Below are 19,601 nucleotides of genomic sequence, written 5' to 3' on the forward strand. Positions count from 1 at the left end.
TGAAAGTCACTGGGATCTGGTCGCTCTGAGGGGTGGGGACGGAGGCAGTTGGGCAATGATTATTTCTGCCGCTAGGGGCGACACTATTCTATAGGCACTATAGTTAACTAATCAACCTGAAATGAAATAATTTACATAGCCCCATTTGTTGATAAGAAATTTTCAAAGTATTTTCTAACCTCTCTACTAGATCTGCTTTTTTATCAGTCATTTTTGCATTCCTCTTTTTCAACTCATTTTTTAATTGACTGATTGTCCAATTGCCATGTGAACATCCATGATATACAAAAAAATTAATCAATATAAAAAAAAATACAAGATACATAGATCGTTTAAATTTTCCCGCAACTAGCGCCCATAGAACAGTGTCAACACCCTTTGCCCTTGTGAAAATGCACTACTATAAAGGATTTTCTACATAAGGGATTTCTGTGATATTATTCCATGTGACTTGCACCTCCCAGAATATTAGTATAGTTTACCGTCTACCTCACTATACATAATCGCAGAAGGCGCAAAAACGTTTGGTCATCTTAACTTTTTAAACCACACAATATGTACACAGAAGTAGATGATGTACTGTACGAATGTTCCGGGAGATACAAAATCATATGGAACAAGAACAACGTAGAAATATTTTTTGTGTGGAAAGGCCTTTAAACGCTAGTAACACTAATCATAAAGTCGACCAGCAAACGATAAATATCGAAATTTTTTCGGATAGTTGTAGCCTTTGTAACTTGTATCTTCACAAACTATATCGTTTCATCTAATCAGATCAATGATCATGGTTCCTGGATAAAGTTGGAGACTATAGTCTCCATTATATATATATTATATATATATATATATATATATATACATGTATATAATATACATATGTTGTTGTTTTGTTATTTAGGTTATATTATTTTGACAATGTGTTTATCAATTAACGATAATTTTTCAATTTTCACGTTTGTATTTTTGTCATTTACAATATATAATAATAAGACTCCGTAATAATAAATTAATAAATAGTTCAATGTGAAGTTTTGTCATGAGGAAAAATGTTAAGTGTTACAGAACTGCAAATGATTTATTGTCCCAATCTTACTGTAACGGAATTCAAAAGTAAAGTGCACATTTTTTTTCGTGTATTAAAATAAATGATAAATAATAAGGCTTTCTTTGATACATTTTTAATAAATTAATTAATTTTTACAGAATTGCAGGAACTGATAATGTTATTACAAACGATTTTCATGTATCTAACAAAATATTGGATAAACGTAAAAGAGCATGGAACCATTTATTTAAAAAATACGGTACTATGGTAATTATGTTCTTAAGTCTATTTTTATTTTATTTTTCAATAAAAAAATGTGCCTAGTAAGAAGGAAGAAAATAAAACATCTTGAATGATATTCATAATTTATAAATCTACTTATTCATCAAAACTTCTATTGAACAAAATTTTTTCTAAAGTTTTTATTGTGAATCTATAAAAACAATTTCCTTTCAGATATCTGAAGCTGAGTTGAATATAGATACATTACAATTGAATGAACCAATGAATCTAACAGAAGTAACAGAGCAACGTTTACCTATGCGTAAACCATTGTCGATGGTGCAATATTGGGTTGATACTGGAAACCTGCTACATATAAACTGCACAAATGGTCCTATATACTCTGACTCAGGATCTTCTATCCTTGAAGATGGTAGTTGTGAACCTGATCAATATATTGATATTCAAAGTTTTGCTACAGATCTTAGTGGAGAAGAGTATATTACAGAAACTTTAAGCAATAAAAATGTAAAGATTGTTACATCATCTAACAGTTCTGTAGACACTGCAGCTTATATTTTGGCAAATAACAATATTACAAAAAAAGCAGAAACTATAGCTATTGTAGAAGGTTCAAAAGTTGATACTGAAATACATTGTTCTGATAAACCTTCACAAATTGTAAAAATAAGTAAAAATACTGAAAAATTCAGTTTAGCTGAAAAAAACAATCATGAAAAGTCAAAAGTGGCTAGTGCTAATTTATTACAATCATTCTTGTTTAAAAGTTGTGTAGATAAAATAAATAAAAATTCTAAAAATCCTAATTTAGATAAAATATCTATGAAAAAGATAAATTCCAAATCAAAATCCCAACAAAACAATATGTGTTCAATATTTTTCAGTGACAGTGACGAATCTATTGCCAATATTCAAATCAATGAATTTCAAAATATTCAAAATGGAAATAATTATCAAAACAGTGATAATGTAAGCAAGTTTGTTAAACGTAAAAAGTTATATAACCGATCAGATTCTCCTGCTGAATTTACTCCAGTATCTGAGGATAATTTGAGCTTACAAACATCACAAACAATATTACGAAAATGCTTGCCACTTAGAAAAAGTGAACATCCAGCACTAGAAACTCCTAAGAGATGTCAAAAGTTCTTATTCCGTGCAAGACATAGACAGACAAAATTTAAAAGAAAACTAAATCATCATCACTGTGATTCTTTGACATCTACAAGTAATGAAAAAAATATAAATAAAAAATTATTGGAGTCAAATGAAAACAATGTAAATTCTCATTCTTTGTACAATTCTGAAATTCAGAAAATTAGGAACTATAATATTCAGACCGATTCTAAAGAAAATAGTATTACAGATAATAATCTAATAAGTCAAACAAGTTCTGGAAATCATATTCATATGAAAGAAAGTTATATTCAAAACAGTACGAACAATATTACACAGTTTGATTTGAATCAACCGGACAAAATACAAAAACCATTCACACCCAGAATAAATTGCCACAGTAACTCTAATGCATTTAATAAAAATAAGTTTCAGTTAAAGTCTTGTAGGATTGTTATTCAAAGACTTCCCTATAAGTATTATTTATCAAACTTGAGTAAAAATAAAACAAAAAGAAAAAACTTACTTGATTCAGTGAAATCCAAAAACATTAATATTATCAATAAAAACTTACCTAATTGTGCATTAACATCAAATTCAGTTTTAAGATATAATGCAACAACTTTAACTGAAAATAACTCTGATATTAAGTCAAATAAATTCATAACATTTAATAATACAAAAACTTTCAGAGATATACTCAATTGCAGAAAAAAAGCAAAAAAGACATTATATAATAGTTTTGATTATTCTTCATCAAATATTCATCCCACTGAAAAGGTATTGATAGATCATTCAAAAATGACATGCAATCGAAACTCATACAATAAAAAATCAAAGTATGTGATAGCAAATTCATCTTCAGATGAATCAGATTGGATAGTACCTATTTCAAGTATTGAAACTAAATCCATGAGTAATTCAAGAAATTTTTATAATAAATGTTCAAACATAACTGATGAAGACAGTAATCAAAGTAGTCCAGATATACAAAAGAAAATTCTACAAACAATTAAAATAAATAGTAATACAGACGATGTACAACATAATAAGATAAAGGAAAATATCCTTTTACATAAAGCGCCTGCCCGAGATTGCAAGAATCACAAAAACAAAATAAAAAACACATTAATCACGTTGTCCTCTAGTAAAGAAAAAATGCCCAAAATAGAAAAAAATCGAGCTATTGACTTAGCTATTGAAAATAAACCGACGATTAAATTTACAAGTGCTATTTCAAATGGATCTAAAAATACTCCAAATAGCATTCGGAACTGCCAAGTGCTAATAAATAGGATTCGTAAAACAAATGATAAATCTGAACTTATAATAACAAACGATAGAAGTATAAATTTAAGGAAAACGCGAAATCGAAAAGAACTGCATGTTGACGATAAAAGATTTAGTAGTGATAATTCAGGAGAAGCGGGTACTCTTTCTAATTTTGCAAGTGATAAGAAACTGCCACGTCAAATATCAGAGTATTTCAATATTAAGAAATTAGAAAATATTCAAAGCAAGAAGTTATCACCAACAAAAAAAATTCAAAATCGAGATAAATCACAAAATATGCAAGATTCAGTAAAGGTAAAAACAATAACTACTCAAAAAACTTTAACAAAAAAGCGAAAAAGTTTTGAAATTGATTTATTGTCGGAAGAAGAGTGTATCATACCTTTGAAAAAGAGAAAAAATAAAAACTAGAAAATAAATATAATCTATAAGGCTTGGTCAATAAAAAGCGCTCTAGAAGCAATTTATTTATAAATATAATGTACCATGTATAAATAATAGGTATCCATGGAGGACTTAAGAAACATTGCAATTAATAAATCAAATCTTTCAAAATAATTAACTTTCCATAAATTTTCAACTTATTCATTGATTTAGCCAAGTATGGGTCAATTTTGAGCTAATAAAAGTAATAATATCAACAAACAAGTAATGATTTATTTCTAATATAAATAAATCATTAATATATTAACACAAATATTGATCGTTTTTGCATCCAGTTATTTTCAAGAAAAATAATTATTAATTGATATAAAAAACGTTGACTTGTACCGATACATATTGTTGTTTAATTTTGTTCATGCAGTGCATAATTAATGTAAATAGAATAGCACTGCATAGTCAGTTTTCTCCCCGTTCAATAACTCATTGTCATAAATTTATTATCTTGTGATGTTTTCTTAATAACTTTGTATGTTCTACTTTGATCTTTATTAAAAGTCCTCCAGAAATACGGATTATGTACATTGTTATGCGTTAATTATTTTTGTAATAAACGCAGACAAGTATGCTGTTGTTTAGAACCTACATAAATATTTTTAGAATGATCCGTGAATAGCATTACAAGAAAGTTATGTGAAAGTATTGACTAATAGACTTATTCATATTTTCTATGGTCTATGATAAAATAAAATTGTGAGCTTTTAAAAGTTTGTTTTGAATAAAATGAAAACCTAGTCATTTGCGACTACGAATACGTTATATTTGTATCGCCACTAGTTCTCCAAGTGAAAAGATGTAAACTGCTCTTTGTAATATTAGGAAAGATTTTAATATTTATGGCATTTATGAATTATATTCATATTGTTAATGGCGAAGGAAAATTATTATTCTTACCCAATTGTAACCATTTTACTAATTGAATTTGTCATTTGATTATTGTTACGTTCACTATGCTTTCGGTCAAAGTGGAGTATTAAAAATGAAATTTCAAGTTTTATCACAAATAATATATTGTTTTTGTTTGTCTTTCAAATAACGAATTGTGCTTATATATGTTATCTTAATAGCTGATATTTAGTACTCAGATGAAAAATGACATTCACCTGATGCCGTAGCTAAGTTTTTATAAGAAGAGAGGTATATCTTAAAATTAAGAGTAGAGCAAAATGATTAGTGCTGATTTATTTAGGCCAATATTCTACTAAATGACCTTTTGATTGATGCTGCAAGTAATATCTAGTTTGAATTGAAATTCGATAATTGTATCTGCGATGCAAATAGAAATATAGCGTGATAATTTGCAATAACATTAATTTGAATTCGAGAAAGAATTAGAAAAAGAAAATGAGGAAACATTCGCGTCCAAGCAAGTAGATTGGGGGGAGGTTTAATGAATTGCGGTAAAAGCGTAGCATTTCTGTTGGATAGGTATATTTTTTGTAAGTTATAAAATCTGATAAACATCTATCGGGAAGCAGAGCCGATAATATGATGCCTCGATAGCAGCAAATGATGAGGTTGTGATACGTAGCCTTGTAAAACGATACGTTGCCAACTGAGGTTTTTCAGGCGACTTCTTTCCAAATGCTCTATCGGATCGAAGTCTAATCTGCAAGCCCCAAAAAGCGAAGGCCATATCTTGGTTTTAGTCAACATCATCTGTATCCATGCGACAAAAGATCCCGGTTTGTCTGGCAAATGCTCCATAAAGAGATACGTGCCACCCTTGAAACAAAGTGGTCAAGTCGAGGATTGTTGCATTAAAAAAATTGGAGCAAATAGGAAGCGCCGCTTACGGGGGCTAGAACTCGATGAATTTCCCGAAGCGTGTCGGTAATCGAGTCGGTTGAGCAAAGTGATCGCGTGGTGACGACAACGTCAACGCAACCCGTCGGAACGGCTCTCATACAACTGCCGTCGCCGATAATGAGGCGCTCGAAGATCACGTGAGCAAACTGCCACGATCTGTCTCCATTGACAAGGTACTCTCCTAGCTTACGATTCCAGTCTACTCCTATGAAGTGAGTCCCTTCAGGGTAATATTGAATATTGTCACCTGCAAATTCGCACAGTTGAAGCTACCCGTTTGCCAAATGGCCGTACCGATATTCAAAGATAGTTAACCTGTTTTCACGCCTATTTCCAGGATTCTTATGCGATTCAAGGATCGCAACAGCTCGTCGTGCGAGACTGTTTGTCGCAGTACCGAGAACAGGCGCTTTTTGTGGGCCGATGCGAGCTGCGCACATTCGCATTCGAAGCCCAGTAGGAACGACTTGAAATGATTTTGCCGGAATCGCGACCAGCTCCACGAAAAGACGATTAGCGCACATGCACTGACCAGAAGCGCAAGCCCGTACGTCGTTATAAGGTCGCGCATCCACAGGTCGCCGCTGCTCATTGTCGGAGGTTACTTTGTCCGGCGGTCCAAGCTGCTGCAGCCGAAGCTTGCCTGTCTGCTTCCGTCATGACCGAACTGTTACAGCCGGTGAGACACTGCAGCGGCACCGCAGAGCCGTCGCTGCTCGTACACTGGTCGGACGTCGACATTCGAGTGTCGGCGATAGGAGCAGCGGTCCAATCGCGCTCGATAAGATAAATGTGGCAAAGCGACGAAAGCTCGAGAGCGCGAGCAGCGCGAGCAGCGCGCCGAGCCAGACGCGGCCGTGCTCGGTGCCCGCGGTGGCCGTCAGTGGGGTTGGCCGGGTGCGGCGCTGCCAGGCGAGAGGCAGGGCAGCGAAGCGGAGAGACGCGAGCACCAAGCCGAAACAGCGGTCGGGCTCGGCGAAGCGAGAGAATGGGCCAGAAACAAGAGGCTCAGCGAGCAGCGAGGCCGCGCGCGCTCGCTCGATCGCTCGATCGAGCAGGCCGCCGCGGCGATCCGTAGGCGTTTTGTTGTTTCGTCGCTCGCCGAGCCGTGCAAAGTCGCGCGCCGCCGCTTTCCCATGCGGCCCGTGCTCAGCGGTAAGCCAATTCGCTGACGCGCCGTCGCCGAGCATCGTTGAGCCGCGACGATTGCGCCTCGCCTTGCCGGAGCGATCGCGGCGGAGGGCGCCCAGGGCTCTTTTCAGCCGCGCCGCGCGAAAGCGGATACGCCTCGGCCCTCTTCGCTCGGGAGGAGCTTGCGTAGCCGACGTCGGCGCCAGCATTGTCTCTGCCATTGTTGCCGATTCCTGATCAATATTTGCACAATATGGCGCCATTGTCCGCGGGCACGAGCCAAGCACGAGCGCCCGCCTACTTGACACGAAGCGCATGCTGCTCTGCGCGCTGCACCGACTGCGCCTTATCAGCCTTCTGCCGCTGACGACCACTGCCGTGTCAGAGATTCGAGCACTAGCCGGCCACGGCGCCACCCACTGTTTTCATCCCCTTTGCCCTGCGCTTCTCCTTCCTGCTTCCCCGAAAAATAAAAAGAAATCCAACCAGCCTGTTGGCCCAAATTTATGGCAGCCATACAAACACTCGGATGGCGGATTTTCACGCTTTTCTCTGCGTTGCTATACGGCTACTTCAGAGCCGAACATTTTTTTTTTTACGAGTCGGGCTTTCTTCTGCGGACAGCCCAAGAGTGCGTAGATAGTCGGTCTGAATATTTGACTAAGTATAGGCCATCCGATGACACATCCGATGCGCGTGCTGCAATTGCGAGCAGTTTTTCAACTAAACTGTCAAATCAATACGATAACTACGAGTGTTTCTGGTCGAAGGTCTGCTGCACGCGAAAGCACGTTTCAGCGAGTGACAAACGATGGACTCGGATAACGGGACAAAGAAGAAGGATCCGCGAAGATCATTTGTTCGGCAGTCATAGATAAGACGGATGCATCGATCTCGTGGTACAAGCAAGATCGGTGTACTCATTTGTCGCAAAGACGCCAATATTAACGAATAGCGAGAAACGCGACAAGGTGGAACGTTGCACGCGAGGCGTGGAGTAGTCTTGGCTCGAGAGTCCGGGAGGCGAAGGAGCTCTGCGCAAGTGGAGCGAGAGTGAGGTCGCCTGACTAACGAGGCGACGCGCCTCAGCGGCCGGGTTATATGGTGCGTGTTAGTCATGTTTGTCGCGTGTCCTCGCGCGACCCGGCGGGGGTGGTCTCTGCTCGACCTTACGACTCGGACTGCAGCTAAGCGTCGTTACGATTTTGGCGCGTGCAGCAGTGGAGTACAGCATGGGCGGGCTGTATGACCCTGGCTGACGCATCCATCGTTACAGCTCGAGCGCCTCTCGTTCGGCATTGTCATCGGTTATGACTTGTTGACGCTGCGGGTTAATGCCTTTACTGGTTTCTCGATGACGGCAGGCGTGACCTCAGTTTCGCAACGAACGACCACGCGACCGATCCGCTGACGTGCCCCGTTCCTCTGTGCACAATGCAGCGGATAATCGCCTTCGACAAAGCTCCAACCGGGGAGGTCGTCAGCAGCATCTTTCAAATGTCCTCGATTCTTCTGCTCTATGGATGAGCACTGGCAGCTTGGCCACCAGCGAGCTTTTTTCGTCGCATCGTCGGCACTAGCCTCCCCCCTTCGGCTGCAGGAATGATGGCGCGCGAAGTAAAGGGTGCCTGTGCTGTCGGGCCAGACGAGGAATTCGGCGTGAGTCGTGGTCCGCAGCAGCAGCAGCAGCAGCAGCAGCAGCAGGGCGTCTTGTCGCATGCTCGAGGCACGAGGCAGCATTTTTATTTCCTCGGCAATTCCAGGGAACGGCGAGTCCAACCTGACACTATTGTCCAAACAATGCCTCGGACCCGAGACTACTAAGTGCTAATGTTACGCGTTTTCGAAAAACTCCCGCGGCGAGGCAGCCCGCTCGCGCTAATGTTCTACTTTCGAGGTCTCGGTTAGGCGGACGCTCGCCTGGCCACGATCGTACGAGGCTCGTGGAGCCGCGTGCGGCTGCCGCATGACGTCTCATTCTTCTCCTGCAGCAACTAGCTGACAAGCGACGCTCGGTTCCGCTCAATTTTTCACTCGCGCAACACTTGCCGAATTCCACCTTAGCCATCGGCGTTCTCCAGCTTACGCTGTTCCGCCGCCGCTGCGCCTTTCAAAATCATTCCTTTACCGTTTATCCCTTACTTCGAGATTGTGCAACGATTGTTGCACGGTAGCCCCGCTCGCCAATGTTTATTGGCTCGGTTCACCGCTCAGTCCGAGTAATAATTCCGCTGGTCTTGGACTCATTTGGTTAAATCGAACGCACCATCAACTATGATTAATGTACTTTGAGCATTGGTTTGAATCTTGATAATGACTAGCACTTGGTCACCGCTTCGTTGCACGCGTATGAAAGGATCGTTTTTTGAAATGGCGATGCTCGAGAGGGATCGTCAGCAAAAAACGCAGAGCCTGGTCGCAGATGGAAAAACAATGCGAACGCCAGATTGGGCATGAAAGGGGTGAGCGACTGTGCGGAAAGCATTGACGCGGGCTGGAAGCTGCTAGTGAAATCGACCGAGCAGGTCCTCTCGCGGCGTGCAACGCGGATTACAACGTATCGAAAGCGCGCGATGCAAGGCTCCAAGCAGATGCCGTCAATTGTTAATTGTCACTTTTCTCTGGCCTCCTTCGCGTCGGCTCGCAACTCGACTGATTCGTCACTCACTGCCTGGCCAGCTTCTACGAAAGCACCCATCTAGCGCCCAACTATCACGCGCAGCTCACTTGCAAACGCAAACAATATTTCACACAGCTGTCTACGTGTGATCGCGCTATGTCTTCCTTTATCAAGCTCAGCTCTGCAAACTGCGTGTTAATACAGTTATGCTTGTGCCTGAGACAGCGGATTCCAATAGTCACTCTTAAAATGCCTATCGTCAATTTAGATAACGGCTAATAATCTGACGATAATTCAATGCCAAACTCAACGTTCTAATTGCCGACCACTCTCAACAACTATCAAATTGTCTATTTTAATAATATAAAATAATATATTATTTACAAATAAAATCTTATTGTACACTTTCATTTCCACGCTGTAAATTTCATATGCGACGGAAAGTTAAATTAGATGGTCTTCAAGTGCTGTTAAGCAATCAATATAACAAAATGCTGTAATGCTCTACGTGAACTGTATGTTGTACAAATTATTGCTTCGGATTCCCATTTTGTACACGAGGAAAAACAATTTTTTTAACTGTAATCGTACACTTGCACGCTTTCTACTAATTTAAATCTAATATGTTGTACATATACGTGTCACTGCAATATATATAAGGTCAATAAAACGATTAAGATAATTTGAAAAAGCATTGTTCCGATGGTTCAGATGAAGTGTGAAGTATCGTTAGGCGTAGACTAACTAGTAATTGCGGCACGAGCAATTTCGAGGTAAATACGTTTTAATTAGTAATGCATAAATTACATATAAGGAATATATTTGGCAACGTATTTGAAGTGAGGTGTTTATTGATGCGATCATGGAGAATGCGTGAAAAGAATCGCATTATCGTTCTAAAAACACGTCCTCTTGGATGGTCGCAAAGCTCGCAGGAGACATGCTTAGACCGTTGAAGAATCGACTGATAAATTCGACAAAGCGAATGGAAGATAAAAAACGAAATAGACAATCGGACGATTGACGAGATCGCGAAGAGGAGAGGAATGGCGAATTAAGCTGTAAGCCGCAGAGCCGGAATGGTTCTTTGAAAATTCCGAGCAACATGATTTATGCTGAAAATACTTAGCGGCCATGATTAGGGTTGATAATTAAGTCGGCACAGGAGGAAAAGGCAGGGATTTGCACGTGGAGAGAATCGAGGAGTCCTGGCGAGTTGTCGACGTAACGCGAAGCGAGGAGGCATTGTGAATAAAGCCGCAAAGCTTTTGTCGGGTCTCATCAGTGTCATGCTTCGTGAAAAGCGAAAAAGCCGAGGACTCGCAGGCTCCAAGAAGAAAAGCCGGTAAAGTCATTAGCACTTGCAACTCGCTCGGCTCAGCGGGCGCATGACTCTCCAAAACGTCTTCACTCAGAAATATTCCCCTAACCGAGGCCCATTTGCATTCTCTCGCCGCCAAGAGACCTCCGCCTGTAAAATAAATCTCTTCCCGAACTTATCGTCGCCGTCGATTGTCCCCGTTTGCGAGTCGAGCCGAGGCGCGGACAGCGACGACGCAACGCTCAGTTGCGCTCGACGCGACGCGGCCCAAATAAACAGATTGCAGCAGGTTCGATGTCGGCCGCCAAAACAAAGCAGCGTGCAAGCAGGCAAGCCGCAAGTGGGTGGTGGTTCAGGCAGCCGCGGCGAGTCCCGAGAGTCCAATATGCCGCGCGCAAGAAAGGCCGACCAGGCTTGGGGCTTCGGGGGCGGCTGCCGGCTACCATTGCCGGCCCGCGTTAATGCCTCGTGCTCGCCTGCTTATAGATCGCAGCCTCGGCGCCGCTCCGTATTTATCCTGCGGCACGTTCGTCCAACAGCTCCGAATGTCGCAACGCCACTGTTATCTCCGCAGTCGATCTCGCGATGTTACAACCTTTGAGCCAACGATGCGCAGCCGACTGTAATACGAGAAACAGCAGCGGCAGCCGCCGATCTATTAAACGGCTCTTGCTGTGAGCGTACACAAGTCCGTTGATGCGTGCGAGCATCAACGGACAAATATTCAATCAATTTTGGGCTGTTGACTCGAGGCTGTAAGAGCTGACTTTGAGAAAAGAAGGCGTCAAACGTTTTTCGAAAGCTCGACTGATGCAGTGGCCATACGCGGCGCTATACACCACTTGATGGCTTGCTCGGAAAGATCCAAGATCAAAGAGGAGGCCCGCACCGATCGATAGCTGAGATTTTGACGTGATGGGCCACCGGCGGCACGATAATGTTTCCACGGGGTGCTCTCCTCTATGATCCGGCTTCGTTGAAATATTCGACGGACCCTTCTGTAAAGTTGCTATTCGAATGACAAATCTCTTACAGAAAATACAAATAAACTCATTCTCACGTCTTTAATGTGCGTTCGAGCATTCGCATTGTATTGGGTGTAAAGAGTCAAGCAATACAACGATCGACGTACAGCCCGAAATGAGCGTTAATCAAGCCTTGCGCGCACAATTGGAATTTGTCTTTTTAGTAAACAGCATAGTTTCGAAGAAAAAGTTTGTTTACCCACTGGATACTGTTTAGACGGCAGTCTTGATTGAGATGGCCAGCTCGTGTTATTTGCCGGTTATTGCGAAGACGCGGCAATTTGCTGGGCAGAAAGAGGATCTCGGCGCGATTGTCGGCGAGTATTAAAAAGCCGAATAAATAAAGAGAAAAGAAAGAAGCTGTCGAAATGAGGGCCGAAGAAGACGAGGAGAATGGAAGTGCTGGGTGAGGGAAGCGATGTCGGCGGTGGGGCTGCAGCTGTGGCCTAATTGAATTGTCTAGTTTTCCGATTGGACGCGGAGATTCCGGCTGGCAAGAGCCGCGTCGAAAAGTCATGATGGCTAAATATTGAAAAACATGCCAGGCCATTGTCGGGCGCGATCGGGCGGGGCTGGGCCCATTGTCGAGGCATTGTGTGCGCCATGCGCGCAGCCGAACGCGCTCGCAGATGCAGCTTCTCGCGCTTTCAGCGTGATCGCCTCCTGGAAAAACAGGTTTCCCTCGAGGAAAAAATGCAGCAGCCATGCTCGTCTCTCTCTCTCTCTCTCTCTCTCTCTCTCTCCGACATACCACGCAGCCAAGATTGTCGATAAGTTCTGTTTGGTATTTCGACCAGCTCGATTGCCGCGCTAGTCCTTTCTCTCTGACGAGTCGCCGGCATTCGGACGATCCAGTTGCAGCGGACTAGCTACAAAGGGCTCGACAGCAGGAGAAGCGAGGAAGCGGGCGCGTCGATAATTGACGCGCCTTCCAAGTAAATCCGAGACGCCGCAAGCGGCAGCAGAGTTTGGCGGGCACGGAGGAGCGAGGATGGTCGCGCGACCCGCGGCTGGCTCGCGTAAGTGGCCAGCTCGCAGAGAGCGGTCGGGAGTGTGCCGGCCGAACAAATATAACTGCGCGCCGCGGGGTGGCTCGTCAATCCGTGTCTCCGTTGCGTCACGCTATGCCCGCCAGAGCCAGCCAAGCCAGCTCTAAAAAGCCAGATTGCACAGTCGAAAAGGCGCACGCAGCGCGCGCAGCCATCCCGCGGACAATGGGCTCCACGCCGCTCGGCCGCGTCCGCCGCCACCGCCGCCGCCGCTGCTGCCGCCGCCGCCGCTGCTGCCGCCGCCGCCGCCGCCGCCGCCGCACAATGGCCGCCCCATGCTAGCGCGCCAAAGCTTTCTCTCTCTCTCCAACACGCCTGATGCCGCGCATAATGCCCCGGTAGTAAAATACTAATGCCCGACCATCGGTGCCAATATTTCGCGCACGCGCACGCCGTCGAGTCTTGCCTCTTCGTTCGCGCTCTCCTGCACTTGGCCCGATCCGACGGCGACAAGTTCCAGTTCCGGCGTTCAGTCGTCCGAGACCTATCCGTCGTACCCGAGAACAGTCGCCTGCACGCTCGACTTTTCAACGTCCGATCTGTTGGCACGCCTCTCGATTTGTGCTCGTGGGAACAAAACAGACGGGACTTTCCACGTGCGATTGGTTTCTGCGCAGACTTGCCTGCGGTTTAACGCTGGAAAAAGGTGTCGTTATTGATTTTGTTATGGTCGTAGAACACGAGGGAGAGCAATGTTCTGCTGGCTGCTTCGGCAGCGACGATCCTGGATCCGAGCGAAGAGTCCGATTAGGTCGACCAATCCCGAGCTTCCGAGCAGTCGAGTCGGTCTGGCGCTGGATGCTCGTGCAAGCTTGCAGTGCAACGAGCTGCCGATAAAACATAACAGTCGAGATGGTCGGGCTAAGAGTAGTCTTGTTATGATCGGATTTGAAGAAGTCATCAGTCGGATTGTCGGCAAGGATATATTTAGACGTTAAGTCGCTGGGTCGGTGGGTCGCTAGGAGAAAGGGACGCGACGACCAGGCCGACAAAGATGTTTGGTCATAGTGGCGGGCCGGCGCGCGCGCAGTGCTTCCGACAAAACGGCCATTTATTATTGTGGCTCGGCAGTGCTTTTGGGGCCCGACAATGCCCAACATTGACAATTTGCTTTACACACGCGGGATATGCTGTGGCAGCGCGACGCTCCGCCCACGATCGAACTACACAGGGAAATGCCGACTCGCTGCTCTCTCCGCACGATCGGTTTCTTTTCTCTTTTGGCCGCAATATACGTACCTCTGTGTTCCCGGATCTCTCCCTTCTCCGCGGCAGCACATCTTCATCTCTCTTTCTCGTGCTTCCCCTAAACTTGTCGACACATGCCGACTCTTTCTCTACTCGGTGTGTCTCGCTTCTTGTGATTTTTCTCCGTGTTACTTTTCCAGTTGGCCGGGTCAAAAGCTGCTATGGAGAGGAACGGTTTATTAAAGGGTCTGGGCAGGGGTGGAGCATCCGCTCCAATATTTTTTCCCCCGCATGTATTCGTGTGTCGATCCAACACACGTTCAACTCGTGCAGTTAGCCATCGTGTTTTCTCGAAATTAGAATTATTGCCTTCTTTAAGATGGTACCGCGGCCACGCGAGAACCCACATCCAACGCTATTCATATGTCAACATCCAATATAGCAACATGCGTATATCTCGGCCAAGCTTCACAGATGCCTTCCTTTCTTCGACGAACGGACGGAATTTTGACACTTGTTCCAATTAATGTCGACGCTCGACAGCACGATGCTCTACGAAGCTGCACACACGACTTAGCTAAAGACCAGCGTCGAATCAGCGATAGGGTGTAGCTTAGTAAGAGACAGGCGAGCAACTTGATGAAAATATTAAGAGGCTTGAAGGTATACAGCGGCAAGAGTGAATTAGAGGCGCGGCGCGCCGACTCGAACCTCGCCCTCACACGGTAGAGAGAGAGAGAGAGAGAGAGAAAGACGGGCTGCATCCCCTTTGAAGCCTACCTCGGCTTTTCCTACGACTAAATTAATTATCTTGCGCGGCATTTGTTTGATGCGAAGTGGCGGCGTGGGAACTCGTCTGCACTCTTATTCGTGCTTCGGTCACGCGTGTAGCCAGCTCAGTGGAAAGGCTATGGGACGAGCGAAACAGCGAAATAACGGAATAACGGAATAACGGAATAACGGAAGCCAAGTTGCACATCCGTCGATCGACGAGATTCGAACGAACATGTGTGACTTGTTGGGCTTGGATTCGTTGTCGCCGTTGTCAGTTCATCCGCGTCATTTCGACCTTGCGATACCTTATATTAGACGGCTAGAGTGCAATAGCGGTATTTCTCCGATGCGCTAATGGCGTTGCGCAGCCGAGCCGTTGGCCCACCTCTCTCTCTCTCGCTCGCGCGCATGGGGCGGTGCTTTTCATCTTTCCCGCGACGATCTCGTCCTCGGCGTCGCGCACGGGCGACATCGCACGTACTAGCCAATGCCAGGACTCTGCCGGACGCGCAAGCGCCTTGTAATCCCGAGCGCCTGTTGGCCGCACTGCACTTTGCTGCAATAATCCTTGTTCCTCGTCTCCCGGCACTGGCATCCGATGTGCTCTCGTCACCTTGATATTCAGCTAAAAAGTCGCTCGTAAAAACGGCTCGCGTTGGCATGCGTACACGCCGTAGCCGAGTCGAGCGCGCAGCCAGGCTCGCGCTCCATTGGCGCTCTCCGAAAGGAAATCATTTGGATTTATCGACTGTCGAGAGCTGGAAATTCACGTGGCTGCAGACGAGCAAAGAAAGGAGACAGCTGCACAGTTTTGCCCAGAACTAATGGAGCCACGGAGCAATAGAGACCACCGAGCCATCATTGCATTTGCCAACACCTCCAATCTGTGTTTACCACACACGCACGCAGCAAAAAAGACCACAGCATGTTGTAATAATAGCAAAAGAGAGAGAGAGAGAGAGAGAGAGAGAGAGAGAGAGAGAGACCGAGGGGAGGAGACGTGTACACGGATCTGTGTCGCTCTATTTGCCCGACATAGATATACACACTTATTTGACGCAGCACGGCGTGCATGCGTAACCAAGTGATTCGACGATTTTGCTGCCTGCCTGCTCGCGCTTTACCCTGCCCACCAGCTAACACGCGCATGACATTGTGCAGCTGCGTTAATCACCGCTCAAACTATACCCTCACATTGCTCTTCTCGTTGCGCATTTTTATGGACGCTCATTTCTGTCCATTATTCCATTATTCTTGTCGCGACGGCTTGCGGCATTTGTCCTCTACGTAGTCTTATGTAAGTACACCCATGGCATGTACCAAGATGAGAGAATACTGAAAGGCAACTATTCAATATGATCCGAGAAAATGGAAACTGACCGAACGAGTCGAGTCGTGTATTTTCGAGAACTCACATGAAACAGTGAGCGAGTGAAAGCAGCAACAACAAGATTCTTTGGAGGCTGCAGTGCAGCTAATGTCTGACTATACAAATGCGACGGCATCGCCGACGCGACTATATCATATCCACTGACACACGCAGCGCTCGTTTCTCTCCGTGCATACGCGAACGCAGCTGAAAGAGGACGAGCAATAGGTGTCTCTCTCTCGGCTCTCTTTCTGGTTTTTCAAAAGCTTTAATAGTATGTAAAAGCAGCTCGAAAGAGAGAGGGAGAGAGAGAGAGAGAGAGAGTGACAAACGTGCGGCCGAGCAGAAAGTCGCCTGTGATCTGTCGTATGCTTTTCACCTCCTCTTAGTCCTCCGACTTGACGCGGCGCGCGAGTCAAGCAAGACGTCAGCTCGCCACAGAGACGACCAAGTACGCGCAGTCCGGGTGATTAATGGTCCGTTGGCCAATCGACCCATATATGCCTCAACTCTTTTACCAGTAGTGTGGATAACTGCAAAATTACGCGACACTATCAGTCTCGCGCGCCAATTTACACACAACAGGCTGACGTCGCCTGCACTCTATGCTTTTTCATCGTCGACTCACACAGGTCCTTTCACGTGTTTTCGTGCATGCCCATGTGCGTTCATTCGGACGCGCTTCTTTTCTTAATTTATTACTTTAACCCTGTTATATCGACGCCGCGACAGCGGCTTCTCTTCTACCTCTCTTTCCCGGCCCTCTCTCTCTCTCTTACTCGTGTCCTAATCCTTTTATTGTGCTCTCTCACGTCGTATTTCAGAATGGTCCTTTGTTCTCTCATTGTAATCCGTTAGATTTGTCTCAATTTCATGCTCGTGACAAGTTATCATTTGGCGTTCTCTTGCATGTATATCACACGTCTCGATGCTTCTACAGCCTTCACATACGTATTAGGAGACTTGCAAGGTGGAATAGGAATGGCGGTTTCAAAGCAATCGTTTTGGTTGACGACAAACTCATTTTCACGTTCAACAAGTGTGAAGATCGCAGAATCGGCAATGTCAGCGAAGCAATAAGTGCGCAAAGGAGGCGATAAGTGACAAGGTCGGAGAGATCGGTAGGGGCGCGGGTTGCAAAGGTGAGAGGTGTGGTCGGCTCGGAGGTGTATGCCGATACGCGCGGGCGCATCGGGGATCCGTACTCGCGCAGGCAGTAGGCGGCGGATCCCGAGGGCCGAGACTGCACGGTAACAGCAAGCCGAGAGATAAAGAGAGCTAATTTAACGGTAGGGCAGATCGGGGAGCAGCAAGCGAGCAGCGAGCAGCGAGCAGCGAGCAGAGAGCAGCGAGTGGAGCTGGCTGGTGTCGGATAGCCGGGGCGCGACATTGATGGATCCATTGTTGGGCGCATTGTAGTATTGTGACTGGGGAAAATTGAGATGCGCCTCGTGTCTCTCCCTCGCGCGTCGGCAGCATTATTTGCTTGTTTGCCGGGATATTCGTTCGCGCCGGCGAGAGAGAACCGACGAGAAAAAAAGAACAGGCACAAGACTGATCGGCCGATCGGAAGTGCGCACATGCAAGCAACACGAGAAGTACAACAGCTCGCAAGCCGCAGATCATTATTACAGCCTAATCCGCATTTCCGCGCGGCTACATTTTCAGGCTGTCGCACCTCGCGCAGCAGTTCTCTCGCCCGTTATTTGTATGTTGGCCCGCGTCCGCAGGCCACTATACGCCGACGCTGCACTGGTCGCGAGGACACGCGGCCGCCATTGTCTGCGCCCCGTCGCCAAGCAGGCAGATTTACCGGGAGAAAAGTCGCCGTGTGCAGCACAAAGGCACAACGATGCGTCATTCTAGTCCATCACACCTCAGCTCTGAATGCACCTATTAATCCTCGTCGAGGCTGTCGCTTTGTCCTCCTGCACTCGTCATTTCGAGCCTCAACTCCATGGGAATTAGCCGCACGCACGCGCACCTCGGTCCACGACTTCGGCGGATAATCCAGCAAATTGGAGTGGCGCGAACTCAACGCGAGCGGAGATAACGCTTGCGTACGCGTAACGAGCGTCGAAAGGGAGTACACGAGTACACGGAGTTGTCCATTTGGCGTGTAGCAGAGTAACGCAGATGCCCCGGCGAGATAGCAATCCACTCGGCTCGTAACGCGATACTTTAGCATCCTACAATGCGCGTATTAATACAATGAAGTTGCGATGGGTACGAGAGCGTAGCTCGCATTATAATGCAATTGTAAGGACCGGGCGCGCTTTTCGCGCGGAACACGCGTGACAGGTCGCGTACTTGATTCATCGGCAAATAAACATTGCCAAAGAACACTCGCCTCGAGGCTCGGCACTACTGGCGCGCACTGTTGAGCAGAGGCGGAGCCCGCGGGCATGGCTACCACGTCGGGCGCACAATAGCTCGCGCGCGCTATGTTGTTGTTGAGGATCAGCCGCGAGCCGAATGGGGGCTGTTTATTTGATTTGCGGCGAGCGGCAGCCGAGATCGCGCATCCTCGGCGCGCTCTGCCATTGTTTCGCCGCCACTTCTCATTCGGCGCAATCGTTCATCATCAGCCGAGCGCCTCGAGTGCAGCGCGCTTCTCGTGGTCTTAATCCACGAGCGCTCCGCTGTGTTCGTTTCTCCGGTGTTGCGCGCTCCGCTGCCCGCGTCGGCCGCGCCTCGCCTAAAACATCAGCGCGAATCATTATGCGACCGTTGTCCGCATAATCTCCGCGATGCCTCTGCGATACCTGCGAAAGGCCAACGTAGGAAATTGATGCCAATGAGGCTCGCACGGCCAAGTGCTCGTATCGTAGCGCCGGCCGACACGCCCGAGCCGCAGCGCGTTTCTAATCTCAGATCAGCGTGACTAAAGCAACTAATCGTGATAAATGCATCTCGATCCTCCTGCGCGCAGACTGCACGGGCCTTTCGTTTATCTATCGCGCTATGTTTCTCATTCGCACTGGATGAAAGCCCACTGGAACCATCTCCGGCTTGCGTCTATGCGACTTTCCGAATAACAATAATAACAGTACTGGAAAGGCACACGCGATGCCGTGCAGTGCCCTGCGCCTAGCCAGCCGAGCCTCACGGCTCATTTTACACGTGTATACGACGTAAATACATGTATTTACGTGTACGCCGTTCCGGTCCGAT

General features: G+C 46.0%; 2 protein-coding genes across 3 annotated transcripts; one reads left to right on the forward strand and one right to left on the reverse strand.

Moving 5' to 3' along the window:
* The first annotated feature begins 902 nt into the window (after positions 1–902).
* On the forward strand, positions 903–5,094 carry LOC131671632 (putative uncharacterized protein DDB_G0282133). 2 transcript variants are annotated; one of them, XM_058948211.1, is made up of 3 exons: positions 903–1,113; positions 1,207–1,315; positions 1,505–5,094. In XM_058948211.1, the coding sequence occupies exons 1-3, from the start codon at positions 1,040–1,042 to the stop codon at positions 4,109–4,111; spliced, it is 2,790 nt and encodes a 929-aa protein (XP_058804194.1). In that variant the 5' UTR covers positions 903–1,039; the 3' UTR covers positions 4,112–5,094. The 2 variants fall into 2 exon arrangements, with proteins under 2 accessions (XP_058804194.1, XP_058804195.1); XM_058948212.1 differs by having other exon boundaries at positions 1,207–1,307.
* A 511-nt stretch (positions 5,095–5,605) lies between these two features.
* On the reverse strand, positions 5,606–6,542 carry LOC131671644 (N6-adenosine-methyltransferase TMT1A-like). The gene is made up of 3 exons (XM_058948233.1): positions 6,266–6,542; positions 5,938–6,197; positions 5,606–5,866 (listed from the first exon to the last, which is right to left on the reverse strand). The coding sequence occupies exons 1-3, from the start codon at positions 6,540–6,542 to the stop codon at positions 5,606–5,608; spliced, it is 798 nt and encodes a 265-aa protein (XP_058804216.1).
* Between the last annotated feature and the right edge of the window lie 13,059 nt (positions 6,543–19,601).

The sequence above is a fragment of the Phymastichus coffea genome, unplaced genomic scaffold (assembly GCF_024137745.1).
Source record: "Phymastichus coffea isolate CEN01 unplaced genomic scaffold, Cenicafe_Pcof_1.1 PCOF00131, whole genome shotgun sequence".
NCBI lineage: Eukaryota > Metazoa > Arthropoda > Insecta > Hymenoptera > Eulophidae > Phymastichus > Phymastichus coffea.